General features: G+C 40.6%; 1 protein-coding gene across 1 annotated transcript in view; it reads left to right on the top strand.

Moving 5' to 3' along the window:
* The window catches only part of TFAP2D (transcription factor AP-2 delta), a 58,855-nt gene that overhangs the window by 5,267 nt on the left and 31,742 nt on the right, over positions 1-21,846 (top strand). Inside the window, exons 3-5 of the mRNA XM_040473745.1 lie at positions 372-432; positions 10,452-10,617; positions 10,776-10,894. Of these exons, the coding sequence (XP_040329679.1) occupies positions 372-432; positions 10,452-10,617; positions 10,776-10,894 (346 nt within the window). The remainder of the gene's footprint in view (positions 1-371; positions 433-10,451; positions 10,618-10,775; positions 10,895-21,846) is intronic.

Below are 21,846 nucleotides of genomic sequence, written 5' to 3' on the forward strand. Positions count from 1 at the left end.
CGCAGAAAGTGCCGTGGAAACTGTCTGTATATATGCTATGTGCCTTGATGGGGACTCAAAGGGCTTCTCATTCCCTTATGCCAAGATGAAAGGCACTCAGGTGCTTTGAAGTGCAATATTGTATGGTGCTGCAAAATGCATACCTTAAGATTTATACAACTTTTAGATTGTGGTTTTTCTGGCACTTTTTCCCCCTTGAAATCACGTGTGCTGCCAAACTTGCTCCAGCTCAATGGTTGCTTTTAAATGTCTACTACAGGGTTATTGGGATATGCGGGTTCAAGGAATGGGGCAGATTGAAAGACTTAACTCATGTGTTCACACCTATTAGTATCTATTTGAGTGCTTTTATTTCTTTTTCTTTTATTAAGGGCTCCGTGGAAGCCCAGTGTGGACTTGTTCTCAATGGTCAAGGTGGAGTGATAAGAAGAGGTAAGTGACATGTTAAAATGAAACATTCTTCTCTCATCTGATACTTTGTTTTGAAGATCTGGTGGTGCTTGTAACCATCAGACACTTGTCTGATGATTAAGAAAACAATTACTCTTGGTCAATTACTTTTGTCCAACACAGGCATAGTCCCTTTCTCCATTGAGGCTTGGATCTAGCCTCTTCCCAAAAGACCTACAAAAGAGGAGATTTGCTGTTTCTCATGGAACAATGACAGAATCAAAGTTAGAAGGGGGAAAAAAGAAAAAAAGAAAAGAAAGGGAAAAAATCCTTGTCACACCTTCTTTCCCCATCACCACATCCTCAAGCAGAATTTCTGGTCTCTTTTAGCCCCAAATGTGCCAGCCACCACCTGGGTGATTGAGGTGATGGTGTTAGCTTGAGGCTTTGAAGGATACTGTGAAAGGCTAGATTCGTTGAGGCTTCAGGGAAGGCTAATGAAACACCAATATTGTAGCTGCCCTTATTTTTGTAAGTGTCCAGAACATTTCTTTCTTTAAGGGAGATGGGAGGAGGAGGTGGTGTTAACTGTACCGGATAAAGCTTTCTTGTTCCCATCTGTTGAGGAAAACATCTGAATCCAGAGTTACCCATGGAATCGGAAGGTGGGGGGGGGGGGGTGGGGGGGTGGGAAGGCCAGAGTTGAGAGCTGTTGATTTTGGCTCAGACACTGAAGGGGGCTGCATCTCAGATGTTCCATTCTGACAAAAGGTTTTGAACTATGGCATTTTAAGGGCCTCAAGGCAGTGCAGATTTTGCTGGCCTCCCCACTTAACTGTACCCAGAGCCTCTGAAGCTCATTTTCCCAGCAAGCTGAGTAACCCGAGGAGCACACAAGGCAAGGGGACCAGCTGTTATCCCAACTTCATACGAATTAATAAGATGTGGCCTATTCACCAGGACTAATTCCAGCTCCAGGGTCACAGTTGTCTTTAGTAACTGAACTGCTAAAGACTGAGTCACTTCTGATGGCACCAAATAAATGTCCTTCAGTCCCTGTCCATCTCTTTCAAAGCTTGTTGAAAGATTCCAGTGCTTTTCCAAAGAAAGCAATGGATTCTTTCGTGTTTAAACGGCAGGCTTTAGAACCCAATGTCCAATGTGAAATTCCATTTAAATTGAGGAAGAAAGATTGCTTTTTTTTTTGGAACTTGACGATTGTCATAGTGGGTACTTGGAACTTCCATTAAATGCAAAATAGCCATTCAACTCTGTTGTTTCACCCCATAGAGGTTTTTAAAAAAATTACTAGTGTTGCTCGATGAGGAGTTCTTAAAACGAGCAATATTATGCTTATCAGCCAGGCTAATATTCAGCCATATTGAAGTGACATGAAATAGGCCCAGACTAGAGAAAATTGAAATGAAATACACATACTGTTGAAGGGAGGGATTAAAAATGCACGATGAAAGAGGGGTCAGGTGAGGTGTGCTGATCTGGGTCTGTTGGGGCGGTCACACTAAAGGTGAGGCTGAACACTGAGGGCGCATGGAGATGTCGGTGGTGCTGAAGGACAGCGCCACTAATTAGCGCCCAGAGCGGGCTCCTCCCAGAGTCCGGCTGGCGCTACTGCGGTCGACGCGTTCAGTTCCGCACTTGTTCCAAGATCACCTTCTCAAATGCCTGGAAATTGCATCAGATCTTACAATAGCTGCCAGAGGGCGGGAATTATTTGAGATCGAGGGCGGGAGCTGGAAGGGAGGTGGCTGTGTAATTAGTTGAATTTTTGGAGAGAGATTTAAGGGACACCTCCGCAGCATGCCCCAAAGAAAGGTCAACGCTCTTGGGTAACTATAAAATGAGAACTGCGGTCCGGTCCTATACAGGCACATAAATGGTCTTCCTTAGGTGATGTTTTATTGTTGTTGTAGAATTTGGTGTCACTCCGTATCACCTGAAAATCAGGTGGAGCCTGCTATTTTAAATCAAATATTGATCTTTTAGGAGAATAGCATGGCTTCAAAGAGGAAGGGGAGGTAACTTGGGGTTTCTGTCGTATTGTGTGACTAAACCCTAGTCCTCCCTCCCTCAACCCCTGCGAAGGAATTCAGAATTTAGCTGCTGAGTTTATTCCATTTCCACATGTTTAAGAGAAAAGCCAGTTAAATTGGTTGAGCCCAGGAGACCAAGTGTGTGTCTGTGTGCGTGTGTTACTCTGAAACAATGTTCATGACAATTTACAAATGGATAACAAGGAAGTTTTGCCTAAAGCTTGTGTACATCGTGCTGGATCCCACACAGCCCTAAATCTCAGGACTCCCCATTTTTGAAGAAAAGTTAAGGAAGCCCCTTCTCTCTGTTGTCATGGTAGTGCATTGGATTCTTAATATAAACAACTCAAGTCACCTTTGTTCATCAAAAATCAGGAGGACACTAAGTCAAGCACTCTGCCATATTCTGTAATGGTTTTGTTTAGATAGGAATGCCTGTTTCTCTTTTAATCCATACTTTCGAGGTGACTCTCCACAGGAAACATGATTTCTTGAAAAGCACAACTTTTTGCCATTTTTCCTCCCCTGCTAAGTTCTCTGATAAACTTACATTTCTGACAATTTCCAGAATTTACTGTGGGAGGAACAAAACAGATTTCATTTCCAAAGACTCCTAAGTGCTCTTCTAGAAGAAAGATCTCTAAGTGCCCCACATGAGTTCACCAGGGAGAGATTGTCCTGGTTTGCTGTGTGTGTGTGTGTGTGTGTGTGTGTGTGTGTGTGTGTGTGTGTGTGTTGGAGGACGTAAGAGCACTCAGTTCTTTAAATTTGGCCACTTCTATTAGCAAAGAACAAAATACCATTTCTCTGACTCACTTCAGTAAGTGGTCGTTACATTGTTTTTGCCTATAATGAAGGCCGGATAGCCAAAGAAAGCCCGGAAGAGGGGCACCAACTAGGTAATTACCACCTAGATAAAATATTTGCCACCGCCTCGGAGGTGCCGCTCCCGCACGCTCACTCTCGCTTAATGGTGTGCGCGATTTTGCCCGCAGCTCCGCTACTCCAACCATCAGAACCAATAATCTTTACTTTACCCTGTACTTGAGTATCGATAGCTTCTCTCGCCTCCGGCTTGGGCTTTGATATGTTAATATTTCTGAGTAGCAAATTCTGCAGAGATCATATTAATGTTGTACGTACAGAGTGGGGCTTTGCCTTCGTTGAATATTCAGATACTGGGTTTCAAAAGGCATCTTGAAGAAATGAGGCTTCTATTTACAGGAGTCGTCTGTGTTTTTAATCATTAAAAAGAAAGGAAAGCCCACTCTTCTTTTCCCCAAGAATCTTCTGAGGCTCCCTCATGGCCCCCTCCCCTTTGTCAGGTGCTGGTCCCTTTCATTTCTTGTTCTGAGAATTTAATAGTAGGAGAACAATGTTGATGATGACGACGACTATGATGATGATGCTAATAATGAGTGGATACAGATTGGAATCGAGGGGTTAGGGGTTCAATTGGGTAGGGGGCTATGGCCTTGAGAAGAGGATGGAGGGGAGATGAGAAGACCCAGCTTTCCCATATTTGGGCGGAAAGTGACATTTTGGCCCTGGTCTTTTTTGAGAAATCAGGATGGCAAACTCAAAAAAAAAAAAAAAAAAAAAAAGGAAGAAAGAAAGAAAAAAATGAAAAAAAGTGAAGAGGGGGAAGCGCCCTTGTTTCGCTTTGTGATCACTCTGCCTTGCAGCCCCAGGCTAATTTCAGACGCTTAAATACCGCCATAGCCTCTGGGCCACGCGGAGAGGGAGCGGACCAGGCCACGGGCAGGCAGGAGCGCTTTCTGGATTGCCCGTGGCTACACAAAATACAAACTACTTTGAATCAAAACATTTTTGGGGAATTAATATGATCTGAACTCTGCACGTTTTAAGAGAGCTGGAGTTTGTCAGATCGCTTAGAGGTGACTGGCACGCCAAGGAGGAGGCAGTTACGCTGTGGTACAAACATTGTCAGATCTGATTTAATTTTTTAAAAATGCTTCTGTGAAATGGAGTTTAGCATCAATCACCCAGCCTGCCAATAATGGGGTAGATGAACCTGCCTGCTGTCCCCTTCTACAGACCCCTGCCCCCCGACCACCTGGCTGCCCACAGTCTGCCTGGGCCAAGAGGATGAGCTGCTTCTGCTCCCTTCAGTTTTGTGAGAGCCCTGAGCTTTGGAACTCGACTTTGGAAGAGCCAAAGGCTCTTTCAGCAGCTCCCAGAACACGTTAAGATTGGAGTGGGGTGGAAAGCCTTGTTTCTCTTTTGTCAGAACCCCCAGAATCTCTCTTTATGAGAATCGCTCAAACTCATCTCTACAGCTCATCCATTTTGAAAATAGAGCCAGAAACACACCTGGAGCCTTGCCTGCCTCTTTAGTCCCCAAATACAGACGCTGGAGAGTCGAAATCCAGTCTCCTTTATATGAAGTCTAAAACTCATATAGTAAAGGGTCTATAGGCATGATTTCTTGGAAATCTTTTTTTGCTGGCAAGGGGAGATCTTTTTCCATAGCCTACTGTCTTCTCTCTAATTTCTTTATTGCTTTGAAAATTCCCCAAAGCCAGAGCCATCCCTGGATTGGGGAATTGGGTCTCTCTCTCTCTCTCTCTCTCTCTCTCTCTCTCTCTCTCTCTCTCTCACACACACACACACACACACACACACACAGCCACATTAAACCAGTAGGTCTCCCCGCTCAGACATCCCTTTCTTTTGTTCTGCCTCGAATCTGCACGGGAAGAAGTGCTTTCAAACCTGGTAATCCATTTATACCTGTAAGGGTATATCCTTCCCTGAAATAGGGCAGTTAGCAGCTGATGCCTCATCTGAGGCCTATTTGATTGCAATTAAACCACTATCCCTTTGCCGTTTGATTACAATTAATATCTGCTGTGGGAGGAGAGGAGCGAGGAGGGTATTACACCAGGGATTTGGGATTGAGAAGGGCGAGGGGCTAGAGAGGAAGCAGCCGAGAATGATCCTACCCCACCCAGCTTCCACGCGCACCTCGCAGAAATGCACCCGCAGAACAAACAGGGACAGGAAACTCCTATAATCGCTTACACATTTTTAATGTGTCAGAAAAAACGAGCGATCACTGGAGATGAAGAAGGGGAGAAAAAAAATCCCTGCCGTTTGTATTTCTTTCATTTGAATTGTAAACATCTGTTTGGCTGTAAGGCGAACAGAACATTTATTTTGCTCTCAAGATTTGGTCTAATTATGTCAACACCGAAGCGGCAGGGAGTGGGGCGGCGCTGCGGCTTTGGAGAGGCTGAGCGCAGGGGCCCCGCGCCCAGAAGCCAGCCAGGAAGTATTGATCGCACCTGGAGAGCGCACAGGGCCTCTAGCCATCAGCAGCTCTGTTCTTAGAGAGGAAGGCACCCAGAGGGGGAGCGTGGCTTAGAGGCAGCTTTGGGGGCTCCAGGAGAGCCACAGTTCCTTGGAGACTGCCGAGCCTGTTTCCTCTGCCCTAATTGCCTTGGATGAGAAGGGAAAAAGCACATTCAGACCTCAGCGTTTCTCTCCGATAGCCCGGCAAAAGGTGGGTGGGGGTCTTGTTGCGCTGCACAGGTAGCGCCCTGAGACGCGGTAGTTGTTTGACACAGTGGTGGAGTTGGGTGGGTGGGCTTTACTTAGGTTGCGGAGCACATGTGCATCCATTTCCTGTTGCACCTCCTGACGAGCCGGGGAAATAAGTTGAGCAGGCGTAAACATCCCCATTTTTCAGATGGACAGATCAAGGCCCAGAGTTGTTACTCATCTAAGGTTGCATGGGTCGCTAGTTGGCCAACCTCTTACTTGCAGCCCTGTACTTTTTCCACTCCCCCCACGCGGTGCTTGCACACACAGGGCCAGAGGTCTCCAGGCATACCAGGAATGGCGCAGCCCAACCCCGTTTTTCTTCTTGCCTCATGGGATCTAACAAGGTCTGGCAGCTGAAGAATCTGTGTCTGTGTGTCTCATGCCTGGTTTTGTCCCCAGCACAGTAATTCTTTGGCTGACTTCCCTGTAGCTGTGGCAAAGTTATCCCTTTTATGATAGTCATGTTCTAGACAAGTGACCTTAAATAGATAGTCCCTGATTTCTTATGCTGTTTCTATAGCTACAGATCTGAGTTTGAGCATCACTGGAAATAGGAAGCCCCATCTCCAAATTTCAATTTTAAAAATAGTGCCCTCCATGGAAGTATTGCTTCTGTGCACTATGAATGGAAAAGAGATGTACTCTAGAGAAGTTCTGCATGAATACCTTGGTTGTGGCACCAGAGACACCTCTAACTGGAGTGCTGGATCTAGAATGAATGTTACATCATTTCAATAAGAGCTGACATGCAACACAGGCACCATGAGGAACTTCAACTGGTAATACTGGGGATGAATACTGTAAATGGCTTGGTATGGTTGACTCTCATGTCTTTCCTCTGAAATCTCATCATTGCTATCTGTAGTCTGGATCTCCAGAATGAAACCCCACCTCCTTGGTTCTTCATTCTAAATGCAAACATCTGTTATGTTGACCTATCACCCTTTTCTTCCTCCCCCCTCCCCAAATAAACCACTGGGAAGAAAGATAGCAGGTTCCCCATGCTGCTGTAAACTCTACAAGTTGCCAAATCTTTAGCCAGGACGAGAGAGTTCCCCAAGGCTGCAGCAATGCCAACTATCAAAGCAACAGAAATTCCCTTTAAAGATGCTGTGACATAAAAAATAAAAGACTCTAGAGTTGATGGCTAATCCTGAATACAAAATAAATCCTCCAGGCAGTTTGTGTGTGCATAAAGAATACTCTTAATATGCAGGCTGTGTAACTTACCTAATAAATGCTTATTTGAGCATAAGCCAGAAGCCCAACCTGGGCTGGATGCAGGAGAGAAAGACCCAGAGCCCAGGAAGATAGCACTTGGCCACATAGCAGATCTAGTGACTTCTCTGGGAGCAGCTGGCTTTCAGTGCATGGGGTTCATTTTGCTAAAAGGGGGTGATTTTCCAAGTGGAGAAAGCCTGATTTAACTTTTTTTTTTTAAAAAAAACAATCTTTTAGAGTCTTCTGCATCTCCCTAAAATAGGTTTCTAACCCACTGTAGACTAGTAAAGATAGAAAAGGTCTAAAATTTTGTCCTTCTTTTCCCTTGACCGGCTGGGAAAGTAACACATGCACAAACACTCTTCTCTCATAATTGACTTGAGACCTATTGGGTGAGATTCCTTGTGTCCTCAGTTGTGTATTGGCTATTTTACAAGAGGAGGGGGTTTATGTAAGAATGTAAATTTACTTATGATTCCATGACCATGGGTGGAGGCCTATTTTTGGGAGAGAGCTCTGTGAATTTTGAATGTAGATATTGTGATTTCTTAATATTTTTTGCTTTGGATGACCTCATAATGACCTAAATTCTTAACTTTTGGGGATCCTGATTCTCACAGTATGATGCTAAAAGCCAGCTTCATTGATACCCTGTTCATCTCAACATTTGAGAAGTCACTTAAGAGTTTGTTTGTAAAATGCATTTTGCATCTATAGGTATAAAAGGAGAGAGCATCAGTGAAAGGATGATGGTAGTTTTGGGACCCCAAATCTGGGGATAATGATGATGATGATGATGATTAGTTTTAAAAATTCTCTATGACAGGGGCAGCTGGCTGGCTCAGTCAGCAGAGCAATCAACTCTTTATCTCAGGGTTATGAGTTCGAGCCCTGCGTTGGGTGTAGAGACTACTTAAAAATGAAATATTTAAAAAATAAATAAAATAAAATTCTCTATGACAATGCAAAGTGGGGAAGCACAGGTGAGTTTGTGTTTCGAGCTCCTGAGACAAACATTTGCATGATTTCCAATATGTTGACCACAAGGTTAACGCCAGGAAAAGGACTTTGTGTGTATATATGTATGTATGCATTTTGAGAGAGAGAGAGCATGCGAGAGAGAGAGAGAGAGAGAGAGAGAGAGAGAGAGAGAAAGAATCCCAAGCAGGTTCCAAGCTATCAGAGTGGAGCCCGACATGGGGCTCAATGTCACAACCATGAGATCCTGACTTGAGCAGAAATCAAGAGTTGGATGCTTAATTGACTGAGTCACCCAGGTGCCTCCAGGAAAAGGATTTCAATTTGACAGTTAAGACTGTGACCTCTCAGATTTCAAACTAAGGACCAGCTTCCAGGCACTAGCATTGGAAATTTAGCCAAGCATACAGGACTCATTTCCCAGTCTGGAGAGGTCTGGCTACTTTAATATTCTCAATATCCTGTCTTCTGTTTGAGGGGTCATTAAGAATGATCACCAGCCTCAGAATGCTTAAGGAAAAAGACATGGATCCCAGTACTCTCAGGGGAAGCTTGGATGACACTAAGACAACCTGGAAGAATTCCAGGTAGTACAAGGGTAGAAACACTTTAAGAGTAGGGTAAAGTTAACTTGTTCTCTGCACCCAGGTCCAGGACCCCTTTGCCTTTTTAAACATCCTCCCAGGTTCCTTAGCCACTGTGCTCAGAGAACACACCCAAATCTGAATGCCAGAGACTCTAGCAACACAGCATTTCACCTGAGCAGCTTAGTAAAGGAGGTGAGGACCTATGTAGGAGGCAAGTGGTGAGTCCTGGACCAGGTCTTCTCAAACCTTAACATGCACGTTAACCACCTGGGGACCTTGTTAAAATACAGATTCTGACTCACAAGGTCTGGAGTTGGGCCTGAGAGTGTGCATTTCTAACAAGCCCCTAGGAGATGCCAGTGCTGCCAGTTGAGGAACATCCTTCAAGTAGAAAGATTTTGGATAACGTTCCCCTGCCTGTTTGTCTTCTTCCACCTACTTCTTCCTCTTTTCTCTCATAGAACTTGACTTTTGGGGAGATGAGTCTTAAGATCTCCCATAGCTGAAGAAATCAAATGTATGCTCAGGAAAGCAAACCTTGAATTTGAATTTGCCAGTGAACCTTAAAAACTATGTCCTCAGATTGCTCAAAGCACAAGGAGGCAGCCTTGGACCCCAAGGCTATTTAGCACAGTGTTAGTAATATGGATATTAGCTCAGGATTTTTGCAGTAAGGGAGGATTGGGCAGAGGGAAACTCTCCTCAGCGATGACCATCTTGGGTCTTCAAGTCTACTTCAGGTACCTGGGGTTGGGGAATGTACTCTGGTGTCCTGGAGGAGAGCAAAGTTCAAGGATCTTTCTGGAGCTTGGAGACAAAGTCTTCGGCCCCGGGAGGCCCAGCATGGCAAGATTACTTTGGTGATTTTGCCATTAGCAGTTATCTTTGCTGTGTTCTCTAATAGTAATAATGATAACAACAACCAAAACAATATTATTGGCCACCAACATTTAATGTGACTGTTACTATGTTCTAAGTCTTGCACTGTATTTGACTGTGTGTGCCAATCCTGACAGCTGACATATGGTAGAGAGCTGTGACCTATCATCCCCTGACATGAGTTAAAAGTTTATGACAATAGGAAAATTATTTTTGGTGGTACCTGGGAACTGAGTGACTCAAGTACCTATAGTTGGCAGGTGGATGAGGGAAAAGAGAAGGAAGTTTTCAAATAATTTAGAAAAGAGCTTTCAAACTTTTGTCTATATAACAAGTCACAGACAAAATATATCCATCCATTGTATGTATGTGCACATCTATGCACACACATACACAGAGCCATGGAAAAAATACATACCCTCTGTGGGGTTCACTGATGGATTTGGGTTTTTTTTATTAATTGAAGTGTTTCTTGGTGTGTATGATGTCAACATTAGCACTGGTGGGCTAGTCAACACTCTATAGAATGCTGGTTTTTGTTAAAATAAAAAAATAGTGCCCCCACAAACATGTACTGTATAATATTTGAAAAATGAAGCCTTGTTATTTGAAAGGACATCTTCAGAGCAGCTTTCTGAGATGATCCTGGTGGTGTATGTATGGGAGCAATTGTTGCCATGTATTCCCAAATCCCAAGTAGTGGCTTGATATTAACTGTCTTTCAATGATCTCCTCTCACTGTCACTAATATGTGATATACTTCCCCCCCCCCCCCAAGGTGGCACCTGTGTGGTCAACCCCACAGACTTGTTTTGCTCTGTCCCTGGCCGTTTGTCCCTTCTCAGTTCAACTTCCAAATACAAGGTGACCATTGCTGAGGTGAAGAGGCGCCTCTCACCACCCGAATGCCTCAATGCTTCACTGTTGGGAGGCATTTTGAGAAGGTAAGACATTGTTTTCTGGCTGTCCTGATACCATATTCCTCAACCCTGAGTCCGTAGACCTCCTATCTCATGTTGAATTCCCCATCTGGTCAAATCGCCTTATCATTTCCCTCAGAATGTGAACTTTCAAAACTTAGTTTTTATTTGTTTCTGGACAGAGCAAAATCCAAGAATGGGGGTCGCTGCCTGAGAGAGAAACTGGATAGGCTTGGCCTGAATTTACCAGCAGGAAGACGGAAAGCAGCCAATGTTACCCTCCTTACTTCCTTAGTTGAAGGTATGATTTTTCAGCTCTGCAAAGTAATGATGGGAAGTTAGCAATCCTCTGGAACTCAGGTTTGTTAGATTATTTTGTTTCATTTTTTGTCTATAGTATTAAGCAAGACAGTTAACAGTTACAGGTGAATTTCCCAATTAATCATGACATACATGATTAAATTAGACAACATAAGGCTTAGGTAATTCCTAAAATGTTGTTTAATTTACTGATCTTGGCAAAAATACAGAAGACAATGCAAGATTTAAGTATTTCACTGGTACTTCCTAAGTAACAGCAAGAAAAAAACTGGCTGTGCTATCGTCATTTTTATTATTGTTTATTTTAGAGCTCAGATAAATCTGGCTTACCTCATAATTCAGTGCAACATGATCTACAGGATAAATAGTAATCCTTTATAGAGGGTTCACAGGAGTTGAGACATGATACCAAGCCTGAGAGCATATTGTATTAATCCTAGTAGACATCTCTTGAAGTACAGTGAAGTTCTATGGCTTTATGGTGGATAAAATGAGTTACAGAAGGGTTAAGGCTAACCAGTGGTATAGACACAGAAGTAAAAATATATTCCCAGAAGTTATTGTTTTCCAATTTACCTTTTCCTTTTTGTTTCTTCTGTGAGGACAAAATTACATATTCTTATTCAAACTTCTTTTAAGAAGAGGTATTACTAGAGACTTATTTTTAACTTTGTGGGAGAGCTTTTGAATGTCAAATGCTATTGTCTTAAATATGAACAAAGAGGCCTTGTTACCAAGACTCACCTGAACATACCTGTGACACTTTTCTTGCACTTGTTACTTTCTTCTTTATAAGGCACTGTAGGAAGTGAAAAGTAAGGGAAACACAAAAACAAACATTTTGCCTCTTTCCAGATTATCATTTCATACCATTTACCATACAATTTTGTGAAGCAGTATGTTCTAGACATTTGTTTTAGCAAAATTGCTTTGCTAATTTTGCTACTAATAGTTACCTTTGCTTTGTTCCCTAATTGTGATAATGATAACAACAACAATAATATTATTGGTCACCAACATTTAGTAAGTGTTACTGTTACTATGTTCTGTGTTTTGTGATGTGTTTGCTTGTGTGTGCTGTTACTGAGAACTGACATATCATAGAGGAGGTTGACCTGTCATCTACACATATGGGTTGAGGGTACTGGGAAAAGGACAAAGTAGAAGAAAAATGACTAATGGGTTGATTCTAAAGGGAGACAGATTGCTGCTCAATTTAAGTAAGAAGATAATTGTAATTATAGCTATTTAGTAATAGAACAAAACATTTGTTCAGAATATAATGAAGTGGATTCAAGAGTCATATGAGTGTGGGCACCTGGGTGGCTCAGTCAGGCACCCAACTTCGGCTCAGGTCATGATCTCATGGTTCATGAGTTCAAGCCCCATGTTGGGCTCTGTGCTGACAGAGCCTGGAGCCTGCCTCGGATTCTGTGTCTCCCTCTCTCTCTGACCCTCCCAGCTCACACTCTGTCTCTCTCTCTCTCAAAAATAAATAAACATTAAAAAAAATTTTTTTTAAAGAATCATATGGGTGGTAGGACTTGATTAGTTCTTAAACTCAATTCTGCAGGAGAATGAACTCAGGAGGTTTATTAAAAAATGCCTGGGCCCCTTCCCTAAACCAATTGGAACTCAGTCTCTGGGGATATGATCTAGGTACGTATATATTTTTTAAACATCCCCAGTGATTCTGATGTATAATGAGGCTTAAGGGATCATTGGTCTAAATGTTTCTTTAGATTCTTTCCACTTCTTTGAAGGACTGATTATGAATGCTCATGAAATTTATAACTGGTGTGAAAATTAAAGGCCCTATGAAAGACCTTTTCCCATGGTGTCTGTGAATATACTGGCTAATTTGAACTGAAGAGCCATACATAAAAGGGTATATTCACAATTTTTCTTACTGATTTTTATGGTGGCCAACCACTGAAGTATCCTGTGTGGGAATTGTCAATGGTACTAACAGAAGGATTGCAGGTTAAATATGTGAACTCCTAGGATGATCTTTGTGGTTTTGCCATCTACTCTGTCAACATACTGTCCTACCATAGGAGTATCTAACTGTGTTCTATTCATTTGGTTTGTGTTCATGGAGGAGTCACATCAGCCTTGGCTGATGAAACATAAGATTTTATTCTTTCCAGGTACTTTAATTGGCTGCTTTTGAAATCCCCCAAATCTTTGTGCTGTAGAGAAATAAATCTTTTATTGTTGAATTCCAGGCACTGTGATGGAACTGAGGAAAAGGTATTTAGAGGCAAAGGGACGTTTTATATCCCTCAACCCCTCACATATTATAACCCACAAACTACATATGCACACTTCCCCTTTCTCTCTCTTTCTTTCACACACACACACACACACACACACACATTAGAAGTTTCATTACCATGTGTTCTCTGATTTTTATTCTACTTCCTATTTTTGTGTTCTTTTTAAATGCTGATTATAGACCTACTGAATTTACTTCAGGACTCATGCTGGATCATGAGTCATGACCCACAGTTTAAAAAAATTACAAGTTAGGGGCACCTGGTGGCTCAGTCAGTTGCATGCCCAACTCTTGATTTTTACTCAGGTCATGACCTCAGGGTTGTAGGATTGAGCCCTGCATCAGGCTTCACAGTGAGCATGGAGCCTGTTTAAGATTCTCTCTCCCTCTCCCACTGCCCCTCCCTGGCTCATGCATGCTCTCTTTCTCTCTCTCTCTCTCTCTTTCTATCTCTCTCTCTCTCTCTTTTTATCTCTCTCTGTCTCTCTTTCTCAAAATAAATAAATAAACATTTAAAAATAAGTAAGGAAATTTTAAAAAGTACAAGTTGCCTGAGGATATGAAGAGGACCTAATAGTTGAAGAACAAGGACATGCCAATCTAAATTAAAATAGGCTTCCTTTTATTCCTGAGCTGACAAGCAGAGCAGCAGTTTCATTGTTGAGGACTCTACTGTATATTTTATTCCCACATTTTAGTTGGGTTGGTGATGACAGTTGATGACTCTTTCCAGCCAACAAGATGCCATTTTCTACATTAGGCTCAGAGTGTTGGGAATCCTATAGATGATGCTATAGGATACAAAATAATAGTGCCTCAATTCTGATTTATCAAGCTCCTGGAAGATTTACATAGTGAATGCTTCTCTTCAGTACATTTGGGACCTTGATTATTTTTGAGCTAACATGGGTCTGATTCAGTTCTTTCAGGTTTGTTTTGATTTTCCAGTTTTAAGTGGTAAATTAAAACTTCACCATATCTACAATTGGTGTTGGTAAGACTTTGAATTGACCATGTCTTTGGGTGATACTTTACTCCTTCCATCAAACATTTTTTGCAAGCACCAGCAACATTTCAGATTAGTCATCAAAAATGGTCCATCAGCTTTCCTATAAATCTCTAGTCTTGCGGGGAGGAATAGTATTTTTCTTACCATTTTTATTGATATCTCCCCTTTATTGTCCAGATTTTCTACAATAACCCACAGTATATTTGAAAAACAATACCTAGTAATTTAGTTTCTCTTAAGTGGCTTATTTTTTCAAGTTTTTATTTTAATTCCAGATAGTTAACATACAGTGCAATATCAGTTTCAGGTATACAACATAACGATCAACACTTCCATACAATACTTGGCACTTATCATGACAAGTGCACTCTTTAATACCCTTCAGCTATTTTACCCATCCCCCCCAACCCCTCATCTCTAGTAACCATCAGTTTGTTATCTATAGTTAAGAATCTGTTTCTTGGTTTTTCTCTCTCCTTTTCTCCCTTTGCTCATTTGTTTTGTTTCCTAAATTCCACATAGGAGTGAAATCATATGGTATTTGTTTTTCTCTGACTGACTTACTTCCCTTAGCATTGTACTCTCTAGCTTCTTCCATGTCATTGCAAATGGGAAGATTTTCATTCTTTTTTATGGCTGAATAATATTTCATTATATATATATACACACACACACACACACACACACACACACACACACACACATATATACCACATATTTTTTATCTACTCATCAATTGAAGGACGCTTGGACTGTTTCCATATCTTGGCTATTGTAAATAAGACTGCTATAAACATAGGGATGCATATATCCCTTTGAATTAGGGTAAATACCTAGTATCATGATTGTTGGATTATAGGGCAGTTCTGTTTTTAGAGTAACCTCCATACTGTTTTCCCCAGTAGCTCTATCAGTTTACATTCCCACTAACACTGCATGAGTGTTCCTTTTTCTCTACATTCCAATACTTGTTGTTTCTTAAATTGTTGATTTTAGCCATTTTGACAGGTGTGAGGTGATATATCATTGTACTTTTGATTTGCATTTTCCTGATGCTAAATGATGAACATTTTTTCATGTATCTGTTAGTCATCTGAATGTCTTTAGAAAAATGTCTATTCAGATCCTCTGCCCATTTTTTAATTGGATTATTTCTTTTTTGGGTGTTGAGTTTTATAAGTTCTTTATGTATTTTGTATACTGACAATTTATTGGATATATCATTTGCAAATATCTTTTCCCATTCTGTAGGTTGCCTTTTAGTATACTTGATTGTTTCTTTTGCTGTGCAAAAGCTTTTTATTTTGAAATATCTTAAATGTCTCTTAAGACTGTTGATTGAGACTCTTATATAGTTATTTCTCAAACATCCTGATGGTTCAATATATTATTGGCATTCAATAACACATCCTTAAGCACAAGTGAGATAATATTTAACTGGCTTTATTCCTCATAGGCCAGATTTAGTAATAAATTTCACGAAGGTCAACTTTCCATCATGTTATAGTACTTGTATCTGCCCCTTTCTGGGGATAGATTTGAATATAGCCTTGCCACTGTTTCTATTTTGATAGAAATTAAAAAAAAAAGTAGCATATGGAAACCCTCGTAGGCATTCCATGTAGAGATGATATAACCTTTGTAAAGGTCCAATCAGTGAAGAGCAAGGTGCCTTATAATGGGGATTGAAATCAGCAAATGAACATTTGTTTTTCAAAAACTACCCCTGTCACTGACATAATGGTAGTTTCATCAGGATATTCCAAGTTTCCATGCTTGTCCTGGGCTTTCAATCATTCTGTTTGTATTTGTTTTATAATAATTTCCCCCTGTATTTCTTTTAAATTGAGTCACTCAATTAATAGTGCCTTCCTAACATTGTTCTCAAATCAACATATTAAAGTCATTATTTTAGGGATTATTTTAGGAATTTAAAGGAGAGGGCTATTTAATACAAATTTGTAATATATTTGTATAATTCACAACATTTCTGTTACACATATCATTGCAACTAGTAACCAATGAGATGAAGAACTTGAGACTGATATCTTTTCACCTCACAAAGCTGTTTGAAAAGTGAACATTTTGGTAGGGCAGATGTTGAGTGGGGATTTTTTTGGTCCATATAACAGATATATCTGGCCTAGAGTGAGATATGAATTTTTGAATCCAGAGTCCCCAGAATGTAATAGCAGATCATATCCCACTTTTATCCACATGTCTTCATCTAATAAGTTTTAGATATATAACTAGTGGTTGATAATGATTTCTTGTACCCCACTTTATCATAAACTTGATATTCTTTTCCCTTTAATTGTCTCACCTTGGTATCTATGACATCAGAGAAATGTTACTCTCTGGAAAATATAGTGGATTAGGGTTGTTTAACCCAATACCCTGATCTTCTTGAGGAGATCCTAGGATAATCCCAGACTCTTCTATAGTGGAAATAATTCTATCTCTGGAGATTCAGAGAATTTGGCCAATATTATTGTTCGCATTCTAATACTCTTACTATATATTTATTATTTATGAATCAACAGCTTCTGTTAGTAGCCTCCTCTGTATTTTATTCCAGAACAATCTTTGCAGAGTTGGTAGTTGCTAAACATGAGGAGTCAATGATCTAGTTGTTCCTGCCCATTTCTCCCTCCTCACTTGAGGTTTTCCAAGATGGATAAGGTTACAGAGTGTTGCTGGAGGGTAGTTTTGTTCCCTGGGGTAGGGTGCTTTCCTGGGACAGTTCTGCTGAATTTGCAAAAGTTGGTATAACATTCTCAGGCAACACCAGGAGTTCTGGAAGCACAGTTTGAGTCCTTAAACATAAATACCTTGGCTTGTAGTTTGCTGTGACAGGGAGTCAAATTCTGTGTGTGTGTGTGTGTTTGTGTCTGTGTGTGTGTGTGTGTGTGTGTTTGCATTTAAAAACAGTGGGGCAGAGAAGGATGTGAATATACATCAGGAAAAGAAAGGGGACTATTTACAAATGTTATATATTATCTCCATTGAATTTTCAAGTTTGAATCCTTTGTCACTGTTGTTTCCTTCTTTAGTTTTAAACACTGTAAACTTCCAGACCTTGCCCTGCACTTCTTACTTCATGTGAACAGTTGTCCCACTTGCAAAATGTATTCTCTCTTGGGCTAGTACCACCTCCCCTGCCCCCCAGTAATGTCACCTTTGACACTTTGTCAGACTTTGAGCTGGTTACTTAACCTGACTCAGCTTCATTTTCTTTTTCTTTTTTAAATTTTTTTAATGTTTACTATTTTTGAGAGAGAGCGACAGACAGAGAACAAGCAGGGAAGGGGCAGAGAGAGAGGGAGACAGAATCGGAAGCAGGCTCCAGGCTCTGAGCTGTCAGCACAGAGCCCGATGTGGGGCTTGAACTCACAGACTGTGAGATCATGACCTGAGCCGTAGTCGGCCACCCAACCAACTGAGCCACCCAGGTGCCCCTCATTTTTTTTTTAAGTGTATCTTTTTTTTTATTTTTGAGAAAGAGAGAGAGAGAGAGAGCATAGGAGGGGCAAGAGAGAGAGGGAGAGAGAGAATCCCATGCAGGCTCTGCAGTGTCAGCACAGAGCCCGATATGGGGCTCAAACTCATGAACTGTGAGATCATGACTTGGGCCAAAATCAAGAATTGGGACAGGTGTCCCTTAGCTTCATTTTCTTAATTTATAAATAAAGATAATAATACTTATAATGGTTGAGAGAATGCTAGCTGTTACAGCAGTTAATACCTAAATTTTCAGTGGCTTCACATGATAGAAGCTATTTCTCACTGTAGTCTGATGTGGGTGTTCCTCACCAGGGGTCTTTTCTCACAGTTTCATTCACGGGCCCAGAGTCCTTCCCTCTGTAGCTATGCCCTTCTGTAGGTCCTAGGAGTCCTATTCATTCAGCTCACCATGAGGAGAGACAGGATGGAAAAGTAAGCAGCTTCTTACCTCCATGGCCAGGGAGTGACCCACGTTACTACTGTTCACATTCTAAGAACTACAGCCACACTCAATTCCAGAGGTGGGTGTGGGGTATACTGGAAAATGTAGTCTCTAGCTGGGCAGAGTCTTCTCAGCAGCAATGCTATAATATATAAAGAAAGGACAAGGTCCCTCACTCATCTCTGCCGCATCTGTCTTGTATGTCTTTTGTTGGATTAAATAGACTCACATAGCCTAGAACTGATTTGGCGATGAACTCTTTCCTATAGATGAGGTATAGTGAGTGAGTTTAGATATATCAAGTTTTCTTGATGTGTTTAGTCAATGGCTTTTTATTTTAGGAAGAAGTATTGTTCACTGCTTGAGGCTTATAAGATTCAAACACCAAATCCTTTTGCCAAGTATTAGTGATAATATATGCACAGGGCATGCTTAGTATTAGTTGCTCTTCTCATGGAATTTAGGACAAAACTGACATTCTCATTGCCTTCACATGGTACCCCAGTGGGTTTCTGTGGAAATGTGGAGCTTAAGGCCAGCCTTTGGGGACTCACGGCATGATTATCAGTCTGAAAGGACCTTCATCCCCAAATAACTCCTCTGCTCCATTCCACACCTCACATTCCCACTTTAGTCCCTCCTTCAGGATAAAGGTTTCCAGCTTTCTTCTAAAACTGTATGTGATATAAAAAGGATAATAAATTGTCCCTTTGTAATAATAGCTCTAATTGGTGCTCACTTTGGTCAGACAGTCACATGGAACAGTGCAATCACTAGGAGACCCTGGTGTTCCCTTTTGCACACAAACTCTCTGGCTTTGACAAAGTCTTGGGCACAGTTTTTTCATTTCAGAACTGACAGTGGAAATGAGCTAAAAAAGTAAATGCTAGGAGAGCCTATGTTACTCATTTTAAGCTCTGTCTTGGAAAAGCTGTTGTTGTTGTTTTTTTCTCAGACTAATAAGTATCATCTTAACTGTAAATTTCTTATTCTAAATTATGGAAGAGTTTCTGAGAGACTCTGCTTTGATAACTGGTAATTAGATATTGTGTCCGAGAGCTAGCACTTACAAGAATTTCAATAGTTGATCTCAGTGACCCAGAGATCGTAGCATACAATGTTATGGACAAGTAGACCCCATCTTAGGGGATATGCTTTTAAATTATTTGCTTACTAACGCTTCCTAATATTACTTCCCTGATCTGCAGCTTATGATTTCATTCACCTTCAGGGAAAAAAAGTTGTTTTTCATGTAGGGGCAGAGGAAATAAGTTACTATCCATATGCCTTTGTGTCTGCCTATGTGCTTGGAGTGGCCTTAAATTACTGTTTTTACTCATTGCAAAAAGCAAGTGTATCCAAGCCTTTTTGGCTCAGTCTTGCCCTTGTCCACTTTGGGCTCCCTTAAAAACTCATGTCTCAGGGCGCCTGGGTGGCTCAGTCGGTTAAGTGTCCGACTTCGGCTCAGGTCATGATCTCACAGTCCATGAGTTTGAGCCCCACGTCGGGCTCTGTGCTGACAGCTCAGAGCCTGGAGCCTGCTTCAGATTCTGTGTCTCCCTCTCTCTGACCCTCCTCCATTCATGCTCTGTCTCTCTGTGTCTCAAAAATAAATAAACATTAAAAAAAATTAAAAAACAATCATGTCTCTGCATGACTTCCCTGGTGATTTGATTTTCTTCTTTCCATTATTCTCTCTTCCAACATATATGCCTGGACTAATGTGCTTTTCAAACACTCAGTTTTTGCTTTATTTCCGTTTAACAAAATTCGTAGGTATTTAAATAAAATTACAGGTGGTAGTTATTCCTTTTTAAAATTTTTTTAATGTTTATTTTTGAGAGAGCAAGAGCATGAGCAGGGTAGGGGCAGAGAGAGAGGAAGACACAGAATCTGAAGTAGGCTCCAGGCTCCGAGCTGTCAGTACAGAGTCTGATGCAGGGCTTGAACCCACGAGCCGTGAGATCATGACCTGAGCCGAAGTCAGGCACTTAACTGACTGAGCCACCCAGGCACCCCTGGATGGTAGTTATTCCTATCAATGTCTACATCCTACAGAATACCAATGGCAGTTTTCATACTGCCTGTGTTTTAATTTACAACAAATATTTGAGTTTAGAATTAAGTCTCTCTGAGAACAGAGTCAGAGAGTAATTTTACTTTAGAAGTAATATAATTTTAAATAGATAATTTCTTCAAATAGTAAAAAATTTAAAAGCTACAGAAGACTATAGAGTAAAATATCTCCTTTTCACTTTATTCCCTTAGCTGTTCAGTTCCCCTCCTGGAAGAAAACAATTGTTTTGTTAAACAAATGGTTTCTCTATTTCATTCCAGGGATATATGTGTGTATGCATGGGCTTTTTAATTTTTAAAAGAAATTATGGTATTCTCTACACATTATTCTGCATGTTGGGGTTTTTTTCCCCATGCCTTATAATAGTGTTTTTTTTTCAGTGCTTACAAGTGCTTCCATTCTTTTAAACACTCATGGTATTCCCTTATTTGAGTGTTTCATAATTTATTTAACCAGTTCCCTGCTAAATATTATATAGATGTTTTCAATCTTCAGCTATTATAAATAGTGCTACAATGAATAACTTCAAATTTACATAAATAATTTTGCAGATGTGCAAGTACATCCACTCATAAATTGCTAGGGATGTTGCAAAGTCTAAAGATATTAGCATTTGTGATTTGAGCATATTATTGGAAGATTGTTTTCCATAGTGGTCATACAGTTATAATCCCATCAGCAAAGGGGATAAGGATCATATGACAGTACTTCCCTGAACTTGAGCCCAGAGTGTTGTCAACTTTTTGATCTTTGCTAATTTTATTGGTTAAACAAACAAACAAAAAGGCTACCTTGGTTATGAAGGACGTTGGGTTGAGTTGAGTATTCCTAGAAGAATTTAATGAACTTTGCTGTCTGTTCATTTACTTTGTCCTTATGGGGTAATTTTAAATTGTTTTCTTATTGACTGGTAAGTACTCATTATAAAACAGAAAACTGGCTGTATGTCTCTGATCTGAATTGCAAAGCCTCCCCACCACTAGCTTTGGTTTGTCTCTTTGCTGTTAAGTTTTCTGTTGGTTTGCTTATTTGTTTAGGTCTATGCCATACAGACTTTTTGGTATTAATATAATCATATGTCTCATATATTTTATATCATGGTTTTTAGTTTTAATTGTAATATTTTAAAAGATGTTTTATCCCAAGACTATAAAAGAATCCTCCCATGTTCAATTACTTTGCGGTCCTGTTTTTTGATGTTTAAATTGTTGATCCATCTGGACCTTATTTTGTTGTTAGATGCATGGTATAGATCCAATTTTATTTGTTTTTTTTCCAGATGGCCACCCAGTTGTCCCAACACCTTTTATTGAAAATCCATCTTTTCCCTACCAGTATGAAAAGCAGGCTTCATCTTACACTAAATCTCTCTATACAAATAGACTTTTTTTAAGTGGACTGATGACTTTGTTTCCCTAGCAATGTTGTCTGTCTCTACGTCTACCACCACATTTCCTTTTTTATGTTTTGGGTTTTTAAAAATTTATTTCTATTTTTATTTTAAGTAGGCTCCATGCCCAAGTAGGACTTGAACTCACCACCCGGAGATCAAGAGTTGCATCTCTAATGACCTAGCCAGCTCTACCAACTAATCCACCCCTCTGTTTTTGTGTTTAGAGTTT

Source organism: Herpailurus yagouaroundi, unplaced genomic scaffold (genome assembly GCF_014898765.1).
Source record: "Herpailurus yagouaroundi ecotype Mexico unplaced genomic scaffold, PumYag 139, whole genome shotgun sequence".
NCBI lineage: Eukaryota > Metazoa > Chordata > Mammalia > Carnivora > Felidae > Herpailurus > Herpailurus yagouaroundi.